Below are 21,690 nucleotides of genomic sequence, written 5' to 3'. Positions count from 1 at the left end.
CCCCGGGACGCAGGAGGGGAGGAGGGGCCAGAGAGCAGCCAGGGCCTACCCCTCTGCGCTGGGCTGCTCCCCTCTCCCCTCTCCCGGGTAACCCGGAGGCTGGCAGGCACTGAATAGCAAGGCGCTGGCTGCCGACCATACCATTCAAAGCCCCGATGGGGGAAGGTGAGAGCCGCTGCAGGGGCCGTGAAACCCCCCCCGTGCCTCCCCCCTGGCCCCTGTGAGGACTCCAAGGAGACCTGCCGGAGAGGGGCCCTGGCAGGGCTTGGGAGCGACCGGGCTCTTCTGCAAGGCTCCCCTCTCCTTCTGCCTGGCCCAGTTGCCATCCCTACCCTCTTGGCTGTCCCCTCCCCCAAGGCAGGGCCCAAACTCTTCCAGACAAAGCCAGGGCTAGCTGGAGAGTGAGTGAAGACGGCCCACTCTGCCCAGCCTGGCTGACTGAGGGGCACAGGGTACGGCAGAGTCCAGGGCAGGCTGGGAACACGGTTGGCACCTGGTGCTCCTTGGCCCTCCCGTGGACAGCTAAGACGACCTTTCTACCAAGCTTGGGACTGCTGAGCGCTGGCTCTGAGGTCAGTGCTCGGGGGACTGCAGGAAAAGGCTTGGTGAAGAAAGTGGGGCCAGACCCTTGCTGGGGTACTCTGGGGAGGATGCAAGGGTGCGCTTAGACCTGGGGAATCCCTCTGCTTTTGTAGAGAGTGGAAACAGGGCCCAGTGAAGGATAGTGACTAGCCCAAGGCCACACAGCAAGATGTGTTCTGGGATTAGCCCCTCTGCTGCAGCAGGCACTGTGCTATGGAGTTCTGAGGGAAGAAAGAAGTTTCTAGACTGGACTTGCAGAGATATGTCCAGAGCCGGGCCTGCCAGTGTGCCTTGGGCTTGTGGGCAGGGAGAAGCTTCAACTGCCCTCAAGACTATTCCAAGCCTTGTTCTGGTGGAGGCCTCTTTTCCCTGCAAGGAGGCGCTTGGTGGATCAGAGGGGCTGTAAAGGGACCCGGCAGCTGGTTTTGCTGTGTGTTCCAGGGAGGGTGGCTTGATATTTTCAAGTACTTCAGAGTCTCTTGCTTTCAAGAAAACTACTAAAATGCTAATTATAGCCTCATTTATCTTTTTTTTTTTTTTTTTAAAGATTTTTATTTATTTATTTGACAGAGAGAGAGACAGCGAGAGCAGGAACACAAGCAGGGGGAGTGGGAGAGGGAGAAGCAGGCTTCCTGCCGAGCAAGGAGCCCGATGTGGGGCTCGATCCCAGGACCCTGGGATCATGACCTGAGCCGAAGGCAGACGCTTAATGACTGAGCCACCCAGGCGCCCTCATTTATCTTTTTATTAAAGTGCTTCCCCATGGACCAAGGTCTGGACCAGCTTTGCTAGCCCGATAGGATCTCCAGACCCATGGGAGGGCCTTGCCATAGTATCAGGACTAACAGGATCGAGACCTCTCCCATTTCTGATTGCCCTTTTTTTTACTCCCAGCCATGTACTGCCTGGGGGAGGATAGAAGGCCAGTTTTCTCCCTGTGGGAGATGGTGGTGGGCACACCCCATCCCTTCTCTGCGCTCAAATTCAAGGGCGGGCCAACCCACGTATGGCTGCCCAGCCAGAGTGCTTTCAAGGCCCAATGCCTGAAAGGCAGAGGCCGTGGGCAGCTAGATGGGCATCAAAATTTCCAGCTGGGAGGGGTCGTGTTCTGTCTGGAAACGCTGGAAGGAGTGGTGGCAGGGAATGGGTGGGAGGTGGGGGGGCTGCCCTGGATGCCCTCAGTTGGCTGGGCGCAGGGCGAGGCTGCAGGCAGGAAGGAGGCTGAGCGCAGGGAGCCGGGAGGGAGGTCCTGCTGCTGCTGGTGAGTGCCTGGGGTGGGGACGGGGGGTTCCAGAGGGCGGGGGCTGGGTGGCCCCTCTCTGCTCCCCACTGCCTGCTGACACAGATGGCAGCCCACGTACAGAGCCCTGGCATGACTCTGCTGGGCACCATGCTAGAAACTCAACTGTAAGTTTATTCCAAGCTGAGAGCTGGGGGAGGAGGGCAACCTGCCATCCCTCATCACAGGAAAGTCTCCAAGGTCAAAGAGAAAGAAATGATCGTTTTTTAAATTAAGACCCTCTTTGGGACTTCCTGTCCTGTGTTTGTAGAAATCAAAGATCATCCATGCTGGCCTGCGAGCTGGAGGTAGCCCGCTTGTGTGTTTTGTGTGGCCTGTTTCAGTGTTTTAGATATTTGGAAAATTCATTTCAAATTTTTGGGGGGGTCAAGTTTGTTTACTTTGTGGCATATCCTCCCTCCCCACCCGTCTCCCGCTTTAACCAAATTTGAAATCAGTTGTCAACATTTAAATATCAGGAACATTTGCCTGAAAAATCCAGGCAATTTCTGGCTTCTCTTGGGAAACCGGAAGGGCCGACCACACTGGGCCTGCATTCCATCAGCCTGGCGGAGGCACCCCCACCTCTGCACGGACACTCTCTGCGTAGACCTGCCACCAGCCCTCTGTGGTCTCACGTTACCTACTGGCCAGGCTCTATAAGGATTTTCATCTACAACCCCAGACATATTCAACCAGAAGCTCAGCCTGATTTTTCATCTCCAAAGATCCTCTGCTGAGCTCCCTTTAGTGGGATGGTCATGAGTGATAACAGGTGATTGGTGTCTGGGGGGCGTTTTGAGCCCCACCTTGTCAACTCTGTAGCTCTCTTTTTGGATTATTTCTCACCTGTTCTAGGAGTAGCTCGTGATCCCAGAGGACTGGGAGCCTTAGGGCCAGGAGTCATGAAACCTGATTCTGGCCTTCGCTTGGCCCTGGCTCACAGTGTGGGCTTGGGCTTGGCCTTCCCTTGTTTGGGTCTCAGTTTCCTTACTTGTCATGGGAGTAGGCTGGGCTGCATTGGTAAGCACCCACAGGAATATCCAGAGGAGCAAGCAGGTGAAATAAGGCGTGTAGTGGACCTGTGGGAGGGGGAGTATGGTGATCTGGGGGCCAGATCTGTCTGAAGGGGACAACGGCTGCTCAGCCTCAGCTACAGGGTGCCAGGCAGCAACTGGCCCTGTGTTGCCATTGTCAAAATTCTGGAATTTCAAGAGAAGCCAGATTTCCAGATATTTATGTGAAATCTCTTGGGTTTTGGTCTGCTACTTTTAAAATATTCACAATTAATTGAAATTTATAAAAACACGACAAGGACCCAATAAAAATACTCGTGGGCCCCCATTTTGCAGCCCCAACGTTAGATAATTGTCAGGGTCCTTGCCAGCGGCAGCATCCTATAATTGATGACTCATTCCGGGTCAGAGAGCAACCTATTGATGGAGTTGGTCGTACCTTCCCAGGTTTTCAGGTATAAGACTATTGTAATTCATGAGAACTGATTTTTCAAGGCCAAGAGGCGTCATCCTCCTGTCTCCTCTGTGGCAGGTGGGCAGGGGATATAGCAGAAAGAGGACCTGAGTTCCGGCCCAGCTCCATCGCTTTCCGCTCTGTGACCTGAGACTCGTCAACCTCTCTGGTCCTCACTGTTTAACCTGTAAAGTGGCCATGACTTTCTCTGCAGCTAGGTTAGCAGCACCTGGCTCCCATCAATATTCCCTTCCCTCGCCAGCCTTGGGTCCAGCTGATCTGCCTCTGAGCTCCTGTCCCCTTCCTGTTGCAGGAGCCATGAGCACACAGGGTCCCAGCCCCCTGGCCTTCCTCACAGCTCCTGCCACTCCTGGCAGCCCCACAGAGGCGGCTGACCCCCTCCCCATGCTCATCGCCCTCGCCTGCATCTTCCTCCTGCTGGCCAGCTGTCTGCTGTTCATGACCCTCTGCAGACCGGTCGCGCTGGACCCGGCCCAGCGCCGGACTCAGGAGTGCATGCCCCACCACCCCGGGAGCCCCAGCGAGCCGCAGCTCAGGCTCTGGAAGCGCCTGGGCTCTCTGCGCCGCTCCCTGCATAGCTTCCGCCGGGGCAGGCCTGCTCCCCGACGCCCCCTGCCGGGCTGCAATGTCACCCACGATGGTGACTGCACGGAATCCACCAAGATGTGACCAGGCGGCCCCAGCCTCCAGAACCCATCCGCGGACCCTCCTGCCTTGGACAGAGCCCGGAACCAGGGGCTGCGGACGGACGTGGGCCACATGCTCAGCCCCAGTGGTCCTCTGTGTGCCCAAGCCCGTGGCCTTTCCCAGAGACTGCCTCTCTGCAGACTCTCCAGCTGCTGCCTGCTAAAAGACGGCTGGGCCAACTGCGGGGCCGGGGGGTGCGAACTGCGGCCCCCAGTATCCTCCTCCAGCAACCAGGCACCAGCCACCTCCGGGAGGCAGTGCCCCTGCTCCCCAACAGAAGTCCCGCTCACCCTCCAGGTGCCAAAGCCCAGCGTGGATTCCAGTTTGACTTGCCAAATGGCCAAAGGTTCCCTCCAGCCAAGGGAAATACTCGGCCCACATGGGGGGCAAGGTACTGTCTTGCCCTCTGTGCCAACTCAGTGCCCGAGGCAAGAGGAAAGCCAGGGACTTCTCTCCTTGGAATTCCTGGGCCCCACCAGCATTCGCCTGATAATCCCCGGGCGCAGCCAGCACCCTCGTGGTGGGTGAGATGCCCGGTGCCCGTTGGGAGGAGGGCAAGCAGGAGGCTCTCAACACTACCCAGCCAATTGCCATCTTGGCAGCCATCTTGGTGGCCCCCCTTGAAGGTGCTGATGTTGCAGTGGACCAGGAAGGGGCTGAGAATGGGTTAAGGAGCTCCTCGAGAGGCCAGGACCCACGCTGTGTCAGAGTGGTGGGAGGCAATGCCAGAAGCTAGAGGTGATGCCTCCTGGGCTCTGAGGACACATCATAGTGCTCCTGCCTCACCCAGGGCAGGAGGCATCCTCCCTTTGGGGTCGGAGGGTCCACACCTCTCGAGGACAGCACCTCAAGCCTGGAGCATACTAGGTCTGCTGAGTTTCTGGCAATTGCGTCATTGACTGGCTACCTGTCAAAGCAATCCCACCCTAGAGTGGACTCCTCAGCATTCCAAACCCCCAAACTCGCCCCACAGGGCCGTGACTCTGGGTCCCAGATTCGGAGAGTAGGCAGAGGGGTTCTGAGCTGCCTAACTCCTGCCCCAGAGAGTCAGCTGACCAGGGACACCTGGTGCCCTGCCACGGGGCTGCCCCAGCCCGCCTACTGTGACTCACGGTGCAGCTAGCCAGGTCTTCTCAAAGAGTGAGCTCCAGCTTTGCCACTTGTTCCCAACGGTTCCAGCTCCAGAACCATCCCTGGTTCCCAACTGCTGGCTGGAGAAAGCCAGGGCTTCCTGGTCTGATGTTCAGTGCCCTCTGGGACCTGGCTCCAAACTATCCTTCCAGCCTCGTCCTGACCCAAGACTCCAGACAAACCGAACTACCTGCCCTCCCCAGGCTGTGGCTTACACTCTGCAAGGCACCCCCGCCATGAGGCTATCTTTGCTCTCCAGCTGAAAGCCACTTCCTGCCTGGAACCACCCCTACCCTTCCCATGGCTCAGAGGGAGGGCAGGGATCAGTTCCTCCTGGCAGTGTGGGCGACCCACATCTATGTCTCCTCCTTCCTACGGGCCTGGGAGCTTGCAGAGAGTGAGACTATGTCCAGCCTCTCACATAATCAGCTCCAGGCACAGAAGTATGAATCATGTCTCTATTTCCTGAGTGAACGGTGGCCCCAGCTGGGTGTGTCCCCACCCCCAAAACTTAAGGATCTTCCCTCACATGCCCCTAGACAGAAGCTTTGTCTCCAAGCATGTTGGTGAGGTCCCCTGTACCTTCAAAGATTGCGGCCAGAAACTTGGTCAGAAACTTCCAGGGCCTTGGAGAAGTCACTAATGCCTGAATTTCTCCCTTAGAAATGAGGGCAGCATTGGGGCTGCCCTGTCTCACTCCTGGGCTCTAGGATTTCAGGCTGTGTTGTGTTGGGTAAATAGAAACCAATTCTTCAGGTTTAGAAAGTGGGGCCAGCCTCATTCCACGGCATTTGGTACCCTCTCCCCTTCCAGCTTGTTAACCTCGTCCTGGTTCCCTTCCCAGGGCCTCCCTGTCACATCCCAGGATGAATTTGGCCTACAGTCGCCGGCCCGGCACTAGGTGCTCTCTTCCTGGAGACCAGGGGTGGGGGTAAGGCTTCCCGGAGGGCCCGAAGGAGACGTGTCCCCACTTTGGTCCTGGGAGACCATCAGTGAGTGGAGTGGCAGGTGTGAGGCTAGAGGAGAAGCTGAGCCCCAGAGGAAGATATCCTCCTCGTTCCTCCTTCTGGAACCTGCCCCCGGCCTCTGGCAAATCCCTGCAGTTTCCTGGACCCTCTGGGCCTCTGGGAGTCAGCACCCTGCTCCCAGCCCATTTCCTGCCAGCCTCCTGGCCCCGATGCAGGGAGCTGGACACACTTCCAGCCCCTCCCGATCCTGGGAGCCTGCCCCAGTGGACAGGCCCGGATTTGCCATGTTTGGCTCAGCCTCCGCCTCCACAGCTGGTGAAGAGGATAATTCAGTCCTGGCCTCCCTCCCCACCCAGCAACTGAGGCCTCCAGGGCAAGCTGGGGGAGGGCACCCCAGCTTCATTTTCAGGTCCTCCCCTTTCTCGCTCGGAGCCTCATAGCTGTCGCTCTTGCTCCCTGGGCGAAGGAGCTCTTTCTTCTTGTGCCTGTTTACTTCCCAAGAGGGGAGCTCCAGCCAAGGGCCCCATGAAAGCCTCTCTGTTCTGGGCCTAGCTGGGCCCTGGCTATTTCCGGGGCAGCCGCTGGACCCTCTCCTGTTTCCATCCCTCCATGTGGCATCGGGCCCCCATGACACCGAGCGTGTGTGCAGCCCTGCCTGCCCCCAGCCCACCAGCTGCCCCAGGGGGCTACGGCCACCTGCCTGCACGATGCTGTGTCCCTCAGGGATGTCCTCGGGGACGCTGGCCTCGTAGCTGCTCTGTAGAAAGATGGGCCGGTTGTCGTTCACGTCCAGGACGGTGACGAACACGGTGGCCGTCCCCGTGCGCCGCTTACCTACGGGGCCATTGTCTGTGGGAGTTGAAGGCGGATGGGTCGTTAGCAGCTGCCTGATGGGCAAATTCCCTGGGCACGTGTCCTGTTCACCACACCCACTCTGGCCTTTGTAAGAGGTGGCTCTTTCCTTTTTTAGATTGAGAGTAACACTAACAATGCCTACCCTCTCCCAGGCGCTATTCTAACTCATTCAGTCCTCACAAGAAGCATGTGAAGTAGGTGCTGTCATTATCAGCCCCATTTTACAGAGGAGGGAACTGAGGCCCAAAGCGGTTCCATGGTGGCCGCCAGAACATGGACCCATTCAGGGTCCCTGGCAACTTGTGAGTGCAAACTCATTAGGAAAAAGTGTCTTTGAAGATGTAACGAAGTTAAGAATCTGGAGCTGAGGTATCCTGGACTGCCTGGGTGGGCCACAGACCCATTGACAAGGGTCCTTAAGAGAGAAGGGCAGAGGGAGATTTGATTCGGAGAGAAGGTCACGTTAAGTCAGAGGCACGGATTGGATTTTGCAGCGACGAGCCAAGGAATACTTCGAGCCACCAGAAGCTGGAGGAGGCAAGGAAGGATTCCCCTCTAGATCCTTGAGAGGGAATACAGACCTGCTGACACCTTAATTTTGAACTTCTGGCCTCCAGAGTCATGAGGAAATAAATCCCTACTCTTTTAAGCTGCCCAGTTTGGGGTAATTTGTTATAGCAGCCGGAGGAGACAGATGCAGGTACGGAGATCGCAAGCCAACAGCTCTCAGGGCCAGGTGGGTGAGACCTGTGGGTACACGCATGGGAGGGCCCACCCCAAAGGGCAGCTCGGCTCTCTTCCAGTCCACAGTGGACAGGCCGAGGGTGGACCTAGTGACACAAGGTCTTCTGATTTCTTCAGAGAAATGGAACATCTGAGCTTCTACATAAAATCTCCTGATTTTTTAATGTTCCCACCTAACTCATTCTGTATGGAATAAGAGATGGGTCAAACATGACTACAGGGCAGATTGGGCCTCTGGGCCCTGGGCACTCAGGGCCACAAGCCCTGCTTGATTTCTAAGCCTTAGGTGTCCAGGGGTTCTGCCCTCTTGGTTCCCTGTGGGACCCTCCCAGGGCTAGGGACGTGACTCAGCCCCAGGGGCAGCTGTCAGGTTGCCCTCCGTGGAGGAAGGAGCGTGTGACCTGTCCTACAGGTCTGGGCGAGGGTGGTCACCCCAGGGAGGAGTACAGGTAGCTGGCACTGGCTGAGGATGAGGGGTGACTCTATCCTTCTTCCCGGGCCAGCTGACCACATGCTGGGGCACAGTCGCCTCTCTCGAGGTAGATGATCTTGCCCTCCTAAGCTCCTCTCCAAGCCCAGCCTCCCACTGCCCTGGAGGTCCTGCTTACTTGGCCCGGCTGGGGACAGTATGAGCTCCAGGCCCCATCCGAGGCCTGAGCCTGAGCCCTCTCCTCCTGCCACACAGTGCTTGAGGCAGCGGGAATGAGGGGTCTCCCGAGGGTGGGAGGAGAGCAAGGCAGAGGGGAGATGCATGTGGGCATGGGATGGGCTGGGGAGGGGCTGCTGGCTGGAAAGGCGGAGGCATAGAAAGCTCACTCCCTCTCACCCACAGCTTACTGCAGATGTCAAACTGGGTGCTCCTAGGAGGGGGGCCATAGGCCTCCTCACACCCTTCTTCCCATCTTGAGTCCTCATGGGCTCCCTACTGCCTGGAGACCAGAGACCAAATTGTGGGCTCAATGTTCAGGCCTTTACCAGCTGGCCCTACCTGAGTGCAGCCTCCTCCCCAGTGTACATCACACCATGAGCCAGCTTCTGAGACACACACACACACACACACACACAGACAGACAGACACACACACACACATCTCTTTCCCATAGCCAGGTCCTGGGCTGGCTCCTCTGCCTGAAAGGCCCTCCCTGCTTCTTGACGTACTGTAACCCGACTTGGCCCTCAAGGTGGTGACAGGCAGGTGTCTGTGCAGCCACACCATCCTGCTCTTGCAGGCAAACTCCAGTCCTGAAGGTCCCTCTGAGAACCCTACCTCCCTGACTCAGAGGCCTGGGCTTCGGGGCAGGTCTGACCACCCCCCGGCACCAGGGACGGGCCTGGATTTAGGCCTAACTAGCACATCTCTCCCCCCTTGAGCACGACAAGGGCTTCGGGGACAGGCACTGGGGCAGATGAGCTCATCGGGGCTCCTCTGGGGCTTCAGCGGGGGAGACCAGCAAAGACAAGTGCTATCTCCCTGCCGCTGCACTTGAACCTGGAAGGATTCAGGCCCGGGATGCAGCAACCACTGACCACTCTGTCAGCCAGAGAGTGGGGACAACACATGGGAAGCTGAGCTAGCCACTGCGGAGAGACTGAGGCCTCCTGGCACCACCTGGGCCCCAAATCCAGTCCTACCTGAAGCTCCGATGCCCTATGGACTGGTTTTGTGAGCCCATATTGCTTAAGTTAGTTTTAAAACTCGCAACCAAGACTCCTAACTGATCCCAAAACACTCCCAGCTGCCACTTCCTCTAAGAAGACTTCCCGGATCATGCCCTTCCCCTAACACGTTTCCACCTCGCTTTGTGCCTGATACTCTGGGCTCCCCCCTCCCCCCCTTTCTGCCTCGCGGGCCTGGTGTTGCAGCGATCTGTCTACACCCCACCATCTGAGCGGCTTGCATGTAGCGCTGCAGGCTAAGCCTCCTGCCCGCCAGGGCTCAGTGATGCGCTGGATGTCCGGCTGCCCTTTCTCCACTGACGTCAAGACACAGCCTCTGGCTCAAGGCCTGGCTCTGGGGGTCACCCCACCAGACTGCCCAGAGCTGTGCAGGTAGGGCTGGGGCGTACCGATGGCCTCCAGGACGAGCGTATACGCGGCTGTGGCCTCCCGGTCCAGGTTTACTACTGTTCTCACAACAGCATCACGGTAGCCAACACTGAACTTCCCATCCACGTTTCCACCTGTGGGCCAAAGACAATGAGGCCTCTGTGAGGAAGCAGGGCTCCTGCCAGGGAAAGGGCGGTGGCACCCTGGCTCTGCTCCTGGGCCAGGACATTCCAGGGGTAGTCGGGGAGGAAAAGGCCATGCTGCGTATTCAGCCCTGCCCACGGACAGGGCTCTGGGGGTGGGGGGAGGCTCGGATGAGGGTGTGGCCTGTGTGGGCTCAGGTGGGGGTGCCAAGCGCCTGAAATCATAAGGGTTGAACATTCATTGAGCACCTACTGCATACCAGGCACTTCATGTGGTCTCTTTCATCTGGTTTGTACTATCACGAGCCCACTTCACAGAGAGGGAAATGCGTCCTTTAGTGAGGTTACGTGTGTTGCCCTGGGCTACAGTCACCTAATGTGGGTGTAAGACTCCAACTTGGCATTCTGATTTCTGAGCCTGCGTCCTTCACCGTTCTGCCACCTGCCCATCTGGTGGGAGTGTCTGAGCAGTTAACCTGGGTTGAGGCTTTTACAGGTGGTCAGGGATTTTGGGGTCAGCTAAGATTTTTCCAGGTCCCTAATCTTGGACTCTCTGAGTGGGGACTCCTGGAGGCTCCACGGAGTGACGAGTAGGGGCAGATGGCCGGGGTGGGAAGTGGGAGGGTCTCCTCTCCGAGGTGGACAGGAAGGGACTTCATCTGAACAGTGTGAAGATGTCCCCCCAGCCAGCCGGCAGGCAATGTGGTGTTCTGGACAGCAGAGGGTGATGCGGCACTGGGGTCCCCCCAGCCAGCCGGCAGGCAATGTGGTGTTCTGGACAGCAGAGGGTGATGCGGCACTGGGTTTGGGCTAGCTTGGACCAGGACCCTGCACTGTTCCTTGCAGAATGAGCAAATTAAAATCTGAGATTCCCAGCTGGGAGGGCTCTCAGCAGGTCAGCAGAAACTGGCCACTTTGGGGTGCTGGGAAATCATCCTGGGAGCTACCAGGTGCTCCCTCGTCCTTAAATGGTTTGCCCCTGGAGAAAAGCCCTGACCGCTTTGTGGATGGTCTGAAGCACCATTCACATGGGACAAAATCTGGCTCCTAGGGGATGGGGGAGAAACTGAGGCACCAGTAGTGCTGGGGGCTGAACCAGGACTGGTCCACATGGGGGGAGTCTTGATAACGAAGCCTTTCTTGGAACAGTGTTGAGGACTAGACTGTGAGGAGGTGGCCTGAGGGTGCTGGGCCCCTTTAGGGAGGGGAGGGAGGGAAACATCTGGAAAGAAGAGGTTGAGAGCCACTGCAAGCAAGGATGGGTTGTGAAGCTGGGATTCCTTGCTCCAGGGGCAGAGGCGTCAGGGAGACTGGTGTGTGCACTGAATGCATGTGCATACACATATGTGCATACGAGCGGGTGAATAATGTGGCTGCAGGCAGGCCATGGACGGAGAGAAGACTGAGCCAGTAATACGGCCGAGGGGCAGCTAAGGAATGTGAAAGAACTGCCCCCAGCATCCCAGCACCTCTCAGGTGTGTCAGGGACTGAAGCACGCTGGGCAACTCTTCTAATCCAGGCATGACTAATACGTGGCCTGTTTACCGCCACCTACCGAGCCTACTGTCATGGCAGACATCACTAATTGCTCATGACTCCGTTTCTCCTGTTGAGCCAGGACATGGCCTCATACGATTTCTCCACAGCTCTCTACTTAGTATTTGTGAGCTAAAACCATTTTATTTAAAAAGATTGAAACCATTTGTCTCTAAACAGATGGGAATTCTCATGAGTGAAGGGTCCCTGGGGAAGGACAAGACCACAGACTTCCCGTCTCGGCTTTATCACCTTGACGTGGGGGTGGAGTGGCGGGGGGCAGGGCTCCTCCCCAGCAGTCACGGGCTCTACCTCCCTCCTGACTGAACCTCAGGAAGTTCCCCCAATCTCCGAAGAGGTTCAGGAGGCCCCCAGCGAGCCAGGCCAGAGGGACCCAGCTACAGAGCCCCTAGGAAAAGCTAAGAGCAAACCCTACGGGAGGGTCCAGCGGGAGCTGAAGCCTAATGCAGAGGGCTGACTCGGGCCCCTCCCCCATCCTCCTGGGGTGGGGGGAGGCTGGGGGCACACATTGGGAAGGAGCGGAGGCAGGGCCGCACCTGTGATGAAGTAGCTGAGCTCGGCATTGAGGCCCGCGTCATTGTCCGTGCAGTTCAGCCAGACCACCCGGAAGTCCCGCGGCACGTCCTCGGACACGGAGACATTGTACACGGCGGGGAAGAAGGTGGGCGTCTCGTCGTTCACGTCCAGCACTGTGGGCAGAGTCAGTGCACAGGGCTAGGCGGGGCTTCCGCTCCAGAGAGCCCAGCGCCAGAGGCGGTGGGAGCCAACACGTCTCAGTGGTGGGCCGGGGGTCCCCACGCCTGCTAGGGTCAGGGCAGGGCTGACCCGAGCTCCTCGGCCTCCCGTGGTCCTGCTCCCCGGGTGCTCTGGTGCTGGTGCTGCCGGCCACACCAGGAGAGAGAACCCTGGGGCCTCCCTCCAGTAGGTGCCTCACGACGGCAGCAGTGATGATGATGGCAATGACCGTGACAGCGAGCCTGTGCTAAGTGCTTCCCGTACACACCCCGTGTGCCCCTCCTAACACCCTGACAAGGCAGGCATTCTCAGACACACCAGACAGAGGAGGGGACAGGAGCTCAGAGCAGTTGAGTCACTTGTCCCAAGTCACATAGCAGGCGAGTGGCAGGGTTGGGGTCTTGGGGAGGCCCGCCCCTAGTCTGTCATGGGGTCCTAGGAAAACAGCTGGCTTTGAGGATCCCCCCCACCAAGAAAAGTCTAATTTCCCTTAAAGATGTGTTTTCCCAGCTGATGGGGCTTGGGACAATCTTCACAGTGAAATGACCCCACCTTCCCTCTTCAGCTCCTCGTTGTGATACCCCCAGGAGAAATGATGCGCTTGCTTGCGGACCTGGCTTCTGCTGAGGCCGGGAGATAAATCCTCTCTGGGAGCACTGAGCACCTCCCTGTCAGTCACTGGCACACAAGCGGGTCCCCAAACGGGCACCAGGGACCCACAAGGCAAGCGTGGGACCAACGGGTGAGAGAATGCCTAGGCACGTCTCGGGCAAATGTTTGTACTGAGCTAACCCCCACCTGCACCAAGCCCGAGGGGCCGGCAGGAGCCAGAGAACAGGACACATCTTGCCCGTCACACTCTGTACCGACTTGACTTCCCGGGGTGTGTACTGACTTGACTTCCCTGGCAACAGCTTGTGTCAATGTCCCTGTTTTGTCCCAAGGATTAAAGATGTGACCAGAATGGAGGAGAAATCGTAAGGGGCCTCGGCCCTGCCCTTCTCCTGCCTGCGGCTAACCCCGAGGGCCCACCCACCCCTCTGCTGTTCGCAGGATCAAAGACTCTAGGAGGGGTCGGGGACCTTGGCAGTGGGTCCAGGCCCGGGGCTGGGGTGGGGGTGGGGGGGCGGCTACTGAAGGCAGCGGCTTGGTGGGAAGAAGGCTCTGCCGGCATTTTGGACTTGGTGGAGGCAAAGAGGGCTCTGTGCTGAATGGCGTGGTTGAGGAGGACACCCCATTAGCAAGGCACCCTGTGTCCACATAGACAGGGATAGCGGTGGTGGTCGTGGGCTCCCCAGCCCGCCCGGCGCTGCTCCAGGGCCCGTGCGCTCTCCGCGCCGTAGGAGACCCCCGGCCCTCACCTCGGATGGTGAGCGTGCCGGTGGAGCTCTTGGGGGGCGTGCCCGCGTCGCTGGCCACGACGCGCAGCTGGTACTCGGCGATGCGCTCGCGGTCCAGCTCCGCGCTGGCGACCACCACACCCCTGCTGCTGTTGATGAGGAAGTCCATGCGGGGCATGCCCACCTGCATGCGGTAGGACACCAGCCCGTTCAGGCCCTCGTCCAGGTCGATGGCCACCACCTGACGGAAAGCAGGGACCACGTGAGGGGTGGGGACAGGAGGACTTCGCCCCTGAGAAGGGCCCCCTCCTTCCCACTGATCGGCGCTCAGCTCCAGCCAGACATGCCCGCTTCCCTCAGTGTCTCCAGCCGTGCCACTGTTCCCAGCACCTTCCCAGATACTAAGAGGGCAGCACGTCAGAGCTAAAGGCATCCGGATACATCGGTGGGGCCGGCGGGGGGGGGGGGGGGGGGGGGCGGGGGGAGGAGGCACTTTCTAGAACAAGAGTCTAGCTCCCCATAGCCTTCCCCTTCAAAACCCTGTTCTCCTCCTTGGCAAGCCCCCCCCACGCACCGCCCCCCCCCCCCCCCCCCCCCCCCGCCCCGCCATGGATCCTGGCTGGCTCGGGGACTCCGAACCGCATCGTGTTCTAGCAGGTTTCCTGGCTGCTGGCTTGAAGCAGTGGTGACCACTCCAAGGGCCCTTGGACCATGCGAAGCTCCACTACATAAAACGATCAACAGCGCTCTCCCCTGCTTTATCAGACAACAAGATGGTGGAAAGGTGCAGTGTTTAAGTCACCTGATGATTGATTATTATTTTGAAACTGTCTTTTGAGGCCACGTGTAGGCAGGCAAACATCCTCTAAACCCCTACACTATTCCCGTCTGCATCCCTAGTCCCGAGGAGAGTTCTCCTGACTCAAGACCCTGATACATTGAAAGTTTCACAGAAGAAGATTCGAGACCTTTGAGGAACTGTGAAAAACAGTTCAAATAAAAGCTTTGGATTAAGCCAAGACTCTCAAGAGTGAAAGACATCAAGGTCATCTAGTCTAACATCAACAAGCAGGACAAGAGGGTGTCCACTCAACTTGAATGCTTTCCAGGATGGGGGGCTCACTACTTCTCATTTATCTGCATACAGCTCTAATTCCTGGAGAAGGTTCTTCCACCCATCCAACGGAAATCACTATTTGTCCAGGTTGTAGGGGGCACCGGGGAACGCACCGCTCCTGTCAGAACCCTCTTCCTGTATCTGAGGACAGTTCCCAAAATAAATGCTCCAGCTCCTTCAACCATCTTTTCATGCCTGAGCCAGTTCCTCTGTGAACTCAGAAGCTGTGCTGTCTGCACTGTCTGTGAGCCCCCGGAGATCCGGCTCTGGGCGGCGCTCATTGGCTCTCTCACCCACCTGCCCCCTCCTATTTGGGGGCTGCTCCTCAGGGACTGGCTGCCGTTCCCTGGATCGCAGCTCCCCCTGCTGGGCATTTGGGAGAATGTCCTGCTAGCAAGATTGCGCCCTAGGACCTTCCAAGACCACTACTCATCTCCTCTCACAGATGAAGAAACTGAGGCACAGCAGGCCTGCAGGGCATCACCAAGGTTACCCACTGTGGTATCCTGACAAGCAACCTGTTTTCTTCGGGTGGGATCAGGCTGGCCCTTTGCCACTGGATCCCGCTGTGTCTCAGGTGTAACCCCTCACAACAGACCCCTGACGACTAGCACATCGGCCACCGTGGATCTCCCGCAGTTCAAGTGCCAGCTTGCTGGACACGCATGTCTGACTGAATCCCCGCAGCACAGCCAGGCAGGTACTAGTATGAGCCCCATTTCACAGGTGAGAAAACTGAGGCCCAGTGAGGTTGTTTGCTTAGGTCACATAGCACACAAGTGGAGGAGTTGGGACACACACTCACGTTGGGTGCACTCCAAAGCCCATGCTCTTAATCACGAGGGCCTTTCAGCGTTCCTAAAAGGGCATCATCCTTCCTGAATGAGCCCCTTCAGGGCCTTCTTGACAGGGGGTGATGGAGTAGGAGGCAGAGGGGCTGGGTTCAAGATCAGGCCCTACCTCTTCTTGGCCACAAGTCTCTTTAAGTCTCCTGCCAAGTGGGGAGAGTACCGCCCCGCCCCCCCCCCCCCCCCACTGTGTGGAGCTCATTGAGGCTGATGGGAGAGTGGCCTGCCCATGGAGACAGGGTGCCTGGGCGACACCCATCAACCTTCTCTGTGTTCTAGAACCAGCTACAGGCTTGCAGTGTTGAGAGTCTTGGGCCAGACCTCCATAACCGGGACCTGTTTGACTTGGCTTCCCAGGATTCTGTCATCTTCCTTGGTGCTTTCCCTCCACCTCTCCAAATCCACCTATCATTTAAGACCCAGCTCAAGCCCCTCCTCCTCCTCCAGGAAGCCTTCCATTACATCTCTCAGAGCACTAGCTCTCCAAGCCCGGTGTGTCCTGTCTGGTGGTCTCGGCTGGCATCCCCTGCCTCACCACTGCAAAGTGTTCAGCATGAGGCTAGGCACCCAGGGCCGCCTGGCTGGGTGAGACGAGGTGAGGGAGACAGACCAGGAGCTCAGGCCAGGAAAGGGAAACTCACCTGGTAGACAGAGACCCCGGCCGGAGTGCCTTCCAGCACCTCAGCCACGAAAGGCAGGTTCTGAAAAGTGGGGTCATTGTCATTGAGGTCCAAGAGGTTCACAAACACCGTGGCACTGCTGGTAGCTCTCAGAGGGGGGCTGCCACCTGGGGGTGCCAGGGAGATGGAAAGAGGGGTGCAAAGGGACAGGGACAGGGAGAAAGGGGAGGGGGGAGAGGGAGGCAGGCTCAGTGACGTTTCCATCCCAGGGGTCCCTCCAGGGAGCAGCCCGGGCCTCGCACCCCCAGCCACTGCCACCCTCTGAGGGTAGTCTGCGGGGCTCACAACTGGCAAGTGGGTGTTACCCCATTCTTAGCAATCACGACACAGCCCTCCTGTACTCAGGCCTCAGGACTCAGGGAGGACAAGTCAGGGGCCACCGCCAAGGTGTGCGGGGCTGCGGGGGGCACATACAGTCAGCGACAGAGATGATAATCTTGCGCATCAGCTCCGCCTCGTGGGGGTCGGGGTTCTCCCGATCCAGCATGACGTGGGTGGTGCGGATCTTGCCTGTGCGGTTGTTGAGGCTGTAGAACTTGTTGGGTGGCTGGATGCTGTACACCAGAGTGCCGTTCTCCCCCAGGTCCGGGTCCACGGCCACCACCTGCCCAGGAGGGAGCCCATCCTCCACTGAGCCCAGCCAGGGGAGGGCATCTCGGTGCCCCGCACTGCCTGCCTGGGGATGTCTGAGCTCACACCTGTGTCCTTCCCTCCCTCCCCCCTCCCTCCCGGCTCCAGTAGGGGGTCTCATGGGGGATGGGAGGCAGGAAGTTCACAAGATGGGTTGGCAGGGAAAGTCTTGAGCTCCTCGGCTTCTCCACTCACTCAGTTTTACCCTAGGCCAGTCCCTTTCCCCACTTAAGCCCCAGCCTTCTATTTCTAGAAGCAAAACTTGGCACACACCAGTCTATGGGAAGCTCTCTGTATCTCATACATACCAGGCCCTCTGTAAGGACAAGTACCATGAGCACAGCCCTGTGAGGAGGAGGTCTACGATTATGTGCATTTCACACATGAGGCTCAGCGAGGCTCCCAAGGTCTCTTAGCCCAAAGTGGCCCTGGGTCCCTCTGGAACCCACACTAGCAGCCAGCAGGTCAGGCTGCTCGCACATCTTCGTGTCACTGCTCTCCAGACATGTGGGGGTAACACGTTCACGGGCTTTCGGGGGAGCAGGGGGTGCCCAGGAGGTCCATGATCATGGAATTCTTTGGGGACTAGGAATTCTACGGGAGGCTGGGAAGGGCTGAAGAGGCTGAACCTTTGGGAAGAATCTGAAACCCTGGATTTGGGGAACTGGACCCTCCTCCTCAAACCTTCTCTTCCTTCCTTTGGACTTTTTGTGAGGCAATTTGAAAAGAATTAGGCTTCTGTGACACCAGGAATGACAGGGTGGGGGAAGGGAGCCATGGACAAGCCACCCGGTTTAGAGGTGTTTTGGGGCTGCAGGAAGGGGAGGCTGGAGGACAGAGGGGGCTGAGTCTCCCTGCCTGAGAAGGGGGAGGGCCTTTAGCTCTCCAGGCCCCCCACTTGGTTCCCCACTTATAAGCCTCACCCCATGAAGGGATCAACCTGAGTGCCCTCCTAACCCAGGGCGACCCCCATAACCCATTCTCTCCCCATCCCCATGCCTGCCAATCTCCTGCTTTGGAGAAAACCTCTCTAGCATCTACCTTCCCCAAGGAGAAAGCAGAGCTCAGGGAGGCATCGGCCAGGCTCAAGGTCACACAGCACCAGCTTTGAGGCTGAGACAGCTCCCACCCTGGCGACCTCCCAGGGTCCCAGGACAGTAGCAGTACGCACCCCTGAGCTCATCCTCTGCCCTGTGTGGTAGAGGTCCCTGGGGCACCAGAGGTGGACAAGATCAATGGGAGGGGGGTGGTGACCGCAGTCCCCAGGGCCACATCAGGACAGTGTCATTCTTAACTCCAGGACGCTCGGCAATGACAGCCTGGCCTCGTCAGCTCCTTCATCTTACTGGATGAGGGGCCTTTTGTGCTTTGGCAGCAGAATCTGTCCCTCCTCTGGCTTAGTCCCCAGCCGGAGGTGTCTCCGGGGCCACCAGACCAGAACAGACAAATGGGCTGCCCTGGCCGAGGGCCCCCATCTTGCCCCAGGGTCTGGAGTGGCCAGGGTGAGAGGCCTGTGCTGGCACTGAACCCTGAGCCCTGCAGGGCCTCCTTCTGCTTCAGACAGGTAGGAGGGGAGTGGGTGCACCTGGCTGCACCAGGGGGCGGGGGGGGGGGGGGAAGGCCCGAGGGGCCCTCGCTGTGCTATGGGGCAGGTCACCTCAGTTTCCCCAGCCTCTGTAAAGGGGACCCCTGCATTGACAACAGGAGGCAGGGCTCTTAGGCAAGCCAGGGGTCACTTCAGCCTGGCAAAGTCATTCTGCTGACAGACAAAGGAGACCAACAAGCCTTGCATTTCTACAGTGCTTCTCTCTATAGGAGGAGGGTTTTTATCCCCATTTTTCCAGATGGGGAAACCGAGGCACAGAGCAGTTAAATGACCTGTTCCAGGCTAGCAGCTTGTTGCTGAAGGTGCAGAGATCAATTTTACATGGGGGTGTTGGGGACTTCTCCTCTTCTCTCCCTGCCCCTGAGTGCAAGTGCCCCAGGGTGCCTGGGGTAGCTGCTTCCAAGGGACCCTGGGTGGGGGCTGGGCCCTGGCTTCTGCCTCTTGGCCCACTCCCTGTCGGGGGTGGGGGAGTCTGTGTAGAGTCTCACCACTTTCCCTCTCCATTTCCCATGTCACACTGTCGTTTTTCTCCTGGCCTGACGGGGAATAATTCTCTCCCTCTCCCCTCTCTTATTTTGCTGGAGGGTTTTGAAAGGCTCTAAATCAATGCCCATCAGCCAGGTCCTTGAAGGAGCCTACAGGAGCCAGGAGGGAGGGTTGAGCCAAAAATCTCACTTGCAAATCGAAAAGGGCCAAGGTGCAAGCTCATGCCGGGGCGGGTGCACACCCTGGGCGCACGGACGTGCGTGCCGAAGCACATGCCGGGACAGTTGGCCGTGTGCCGGGATGCAGGCACATGCTTGTCTACACGCGGCTCTCAAAGTCACTGGCATTTGGGAGAGCTGTGGGGCACACACCTTGACCTCTCTCTGACAAGGAAGACCCGGCCGGACCTGGCAGAGCTGGCGGTGGGGGGAAGGCCGCAGGTAAATTGGGGAAGAAAGGTGAACAAGTCCCTCAACAACTAGCATTTGCCAATGTTTGAATTTTTTTTTTTAAAGATTTTATTTATTTATTTGAGAGAGAGAATGAGATAGAGAGCATGAGAGGGGGGAGGGTCAGAGAGAGAAGCAGACTCCCTGCTGAGCAGGGAGCCCGACGTGGGACTCGATCCCGGGACTCCAGGATCATGACCTGAGCCGAAGGCAGTCGCTTAACCAACTGAGCCACCCAGGCGCCCATCAATGTTTGAATTCTTACAATGCACCTGACACTGTGCTGGGCACTGGGGTTCAACAGCAGACAAGACGGGTATGATTCCAGCAGAGGTGTGGTGAGAAGAGCTACCATGAATCTACCACTTACCATGTGGCCCATTAAGTAGGGACCACAACTCTATCAGGTGGGGACTCTTACCAGCCCCATTTTCTAGATAAGAAGATTGGAGCACAGAAAGGTGAGGTGACTTGCCGAAGGTCACAGAGCTGGTAAGGAATGTGGCCAGGGTTAGACCCTAGACATTTTGGGACCAGAGGCTGCCCGCTTAATCACTAAGCTACACTGCCTCTGAGTAAGGTAGCAACCTAATAAAGGAATAAAACACAGATGTGGGATCAGCTCCGGAAGAAACAGTGTAGAGAGTGGGCAGAACTACATTAGGCAGGGTGGTCAGGGAGGGCCTCTTCGGGGAAGCGGCATTTTAGGCTGGGACAGGTAGAGGAGAAAGAGGCAACCCTGGGAAAAGCAGGGGTGGGGGGTAGAGGGAGAGGAATGCTCTGCAGGGCGGGGGAGGGAAGGGCTGTGCGGAGGCTCTGAGGGGAGGAAGGGTTTACTGGGTTCGGGAGGCTGAGAGGCCAGCGTGCGTGGTGGGGGGACTGAGTGTGGGAAGGGTGGTGGGACAGGTGTCAGGAGGTGGGCAGCCCCTCTGCAAACACAGCCTCCTCCCCAACATCACCTCTGGGTCAGCTGCCCCCCTCCCCTGCCCCGAACTACCTTTCTCCATCTCAGCCACAGCCCCCACCTTACCCAGGGCCACTTTGTGGCCTTAGAAGGTCTCACAGAGCCCCGAGTGGTATTACAGAGTACCCACATATAAATGCCTACGAGCCATAAAATTTAACCGGATTTTATGACTATTCCTTTTAAAATTATTTTGCCATGACAGATTGTACTAATGTACGACCTTCTTGATTTCTAGTTTCCTGGCCACCATCACACATACCTGGGAATTCCAGAGAATTCCAAAAATTCTTAAGAATTCTAGAAAATCTAACCTACAACTTGTCCTTAAATGCAATGAAATTTTTTCAAACACTGTCATAATATATTTGGTAGATGTTTGATATAACAAGTTCTAATTCTGACTTCACCCTTTTCTGTTTGAACTTCTGAGTCATGATATTTTGTTTTCAGGGCTCAGACACTGAAACACTTGGGGGTCCCCGCCCTGGAGCCGCCCCATACCAGGAGAGGAATGGCCATGCCAAGCCCTTACTGAGCAGTGGGTTCACATGTCTGTCTCCCCAAAGGTAAAGCTGGGGCAGGTCTGTCCGGTAAGAACTGTGGCTTTAACACAGGGTGAAACGGGAACCAGTGGTGGGTTCAAGCAGAGAAGTGACAGTAAAGCCCCCTGAACACGGAGGGGAGCCTTGCTGCTCTCTGTACTCCCGAGCTTGGTGAGCATGGGGCCTGGCACACATAGCAGGTGCCCACTGAAGTTCTGCTGAGGTTCCTGGAGAGTGATGCGGCCCTGGATAGCAGGGCTCCGATCCGTTGTCCACACCTGCTAATGTCTCAGAAGGCTGTGAGGAAGTCTGGAGACCCGGAGAGGACCACTGGGGACCAGATCCTGGGAACCGCCCAAGGCCAAGTGCAGTCCCAGTCCAGCAAACCTCTTTGGCAGGTGGATTCTTCAAAAATGGCCTCCCCTGGCTGGTGTCCAATGCAGCCACTTTCTCCCAGGGACACCTGTCTCACTTGCCCCTCAGTTCCCCCGGGGAGGATTTTCGCAGAGACATAAAGCAAAGGTAGGAATTGACCAGACAGGTGCTTCGAGGAAGGCTCTTTTGGGGTCCCAGGTTGGAGTTGTCTTGGCTAGAGCCCAAGTGCCCACGAGATGGCAGCAGAGAGTACCCACAGGATCTCGAGCCCTAGAGAGAGCTGAGGAACTAAAGTAGTGGTTTCCACACCCGGCCCTTTGCTTGAAAAAATCCTCCCACAGGGCCTTCAAAAAAGGGAGATTCCAGATCCCTGACCCAGGCCCTATTGGAATCTCTGGGAGGGGGACCCACTCACCAGTTGAGAGCCATTC

General features: G+C 57.7%; 2 protein-coding genes across 2 annotated transcripts in view; one reads left to right on the top strand and one right to left on the bottom strand.

The window, feature by feature from the left end:
• LOC129045890 (cadherin-23-like) overlaps nt 1-21,690 on the bottom strand; it is a 328,281-nt gene that overhangs the window by 11,404 nt on the left and 295,187 nt on the right. The window contains exons 22-27 of the mRNA XM_054508206.2: nt 16,619-16,808; nt 16,166-16,311; nt 13,581-13,800; nt 12,021-12,173; nt 9,804-9,917; nt 6,839-6,987 (exon numbers count right to left, since the gene is read on the bottom strand). Of these exons, the coding sequence (XP_054364181.2) occupies nt 6,839-6,987; nt 9,804-9,917; nt 12,021-12,173; nt 13,581-13,800; nt 16,166-16,311; nt 16,619-16,808 (972 nt within the window). The remainder of the gene's footprint in view (nt 1-6,838; nt 6,988-9,803; nt 9,918-12,020; nt 12,174-13,580; nt 13,801-16,165; nt 16,312-16,618; nt 16,809-21,690) is intronic.
• Nucleotides 156-4,103, top strand: CUNH10orf105 (chromosome unknown C10orf105 homolog). Its single transcript, XM_045876328.2, has 2 exons — nt 156-165; nt 3,645-4,103. The coding sequence occupies exons 1-2, from the start codon at nt 156-158 to the stop codon at nt 4,019-4,021; spliced, it is 387 nt and encodes a 128-aa protein (XP_045732284.1). The 3' UTR covers nt 4,022-4,103.

The sequence above is a fragment of the Mirounga angustirostris genome, unplaced genomic scaffold (assembly GCF_029215605.1).
Source record: "Mirounga angustirostris isolate CCGP_5_RB_7025 unplaced genomic scaffold, mMirAng1.0.hap1 SCAF_6, whole genome shotgun sequence".
Taxonomy (NCBI): Eukaryota; Metazoa; Chordata; class Mammalia; order Carnivora; family Phocidae; genus Mirounga; species Mirounga angustirostris.
The sequence above is the reverse complement of the archived record's forward strand: the minus strand, read 5'-3'. Positions and strand labels throughout refer to the sequence as shown.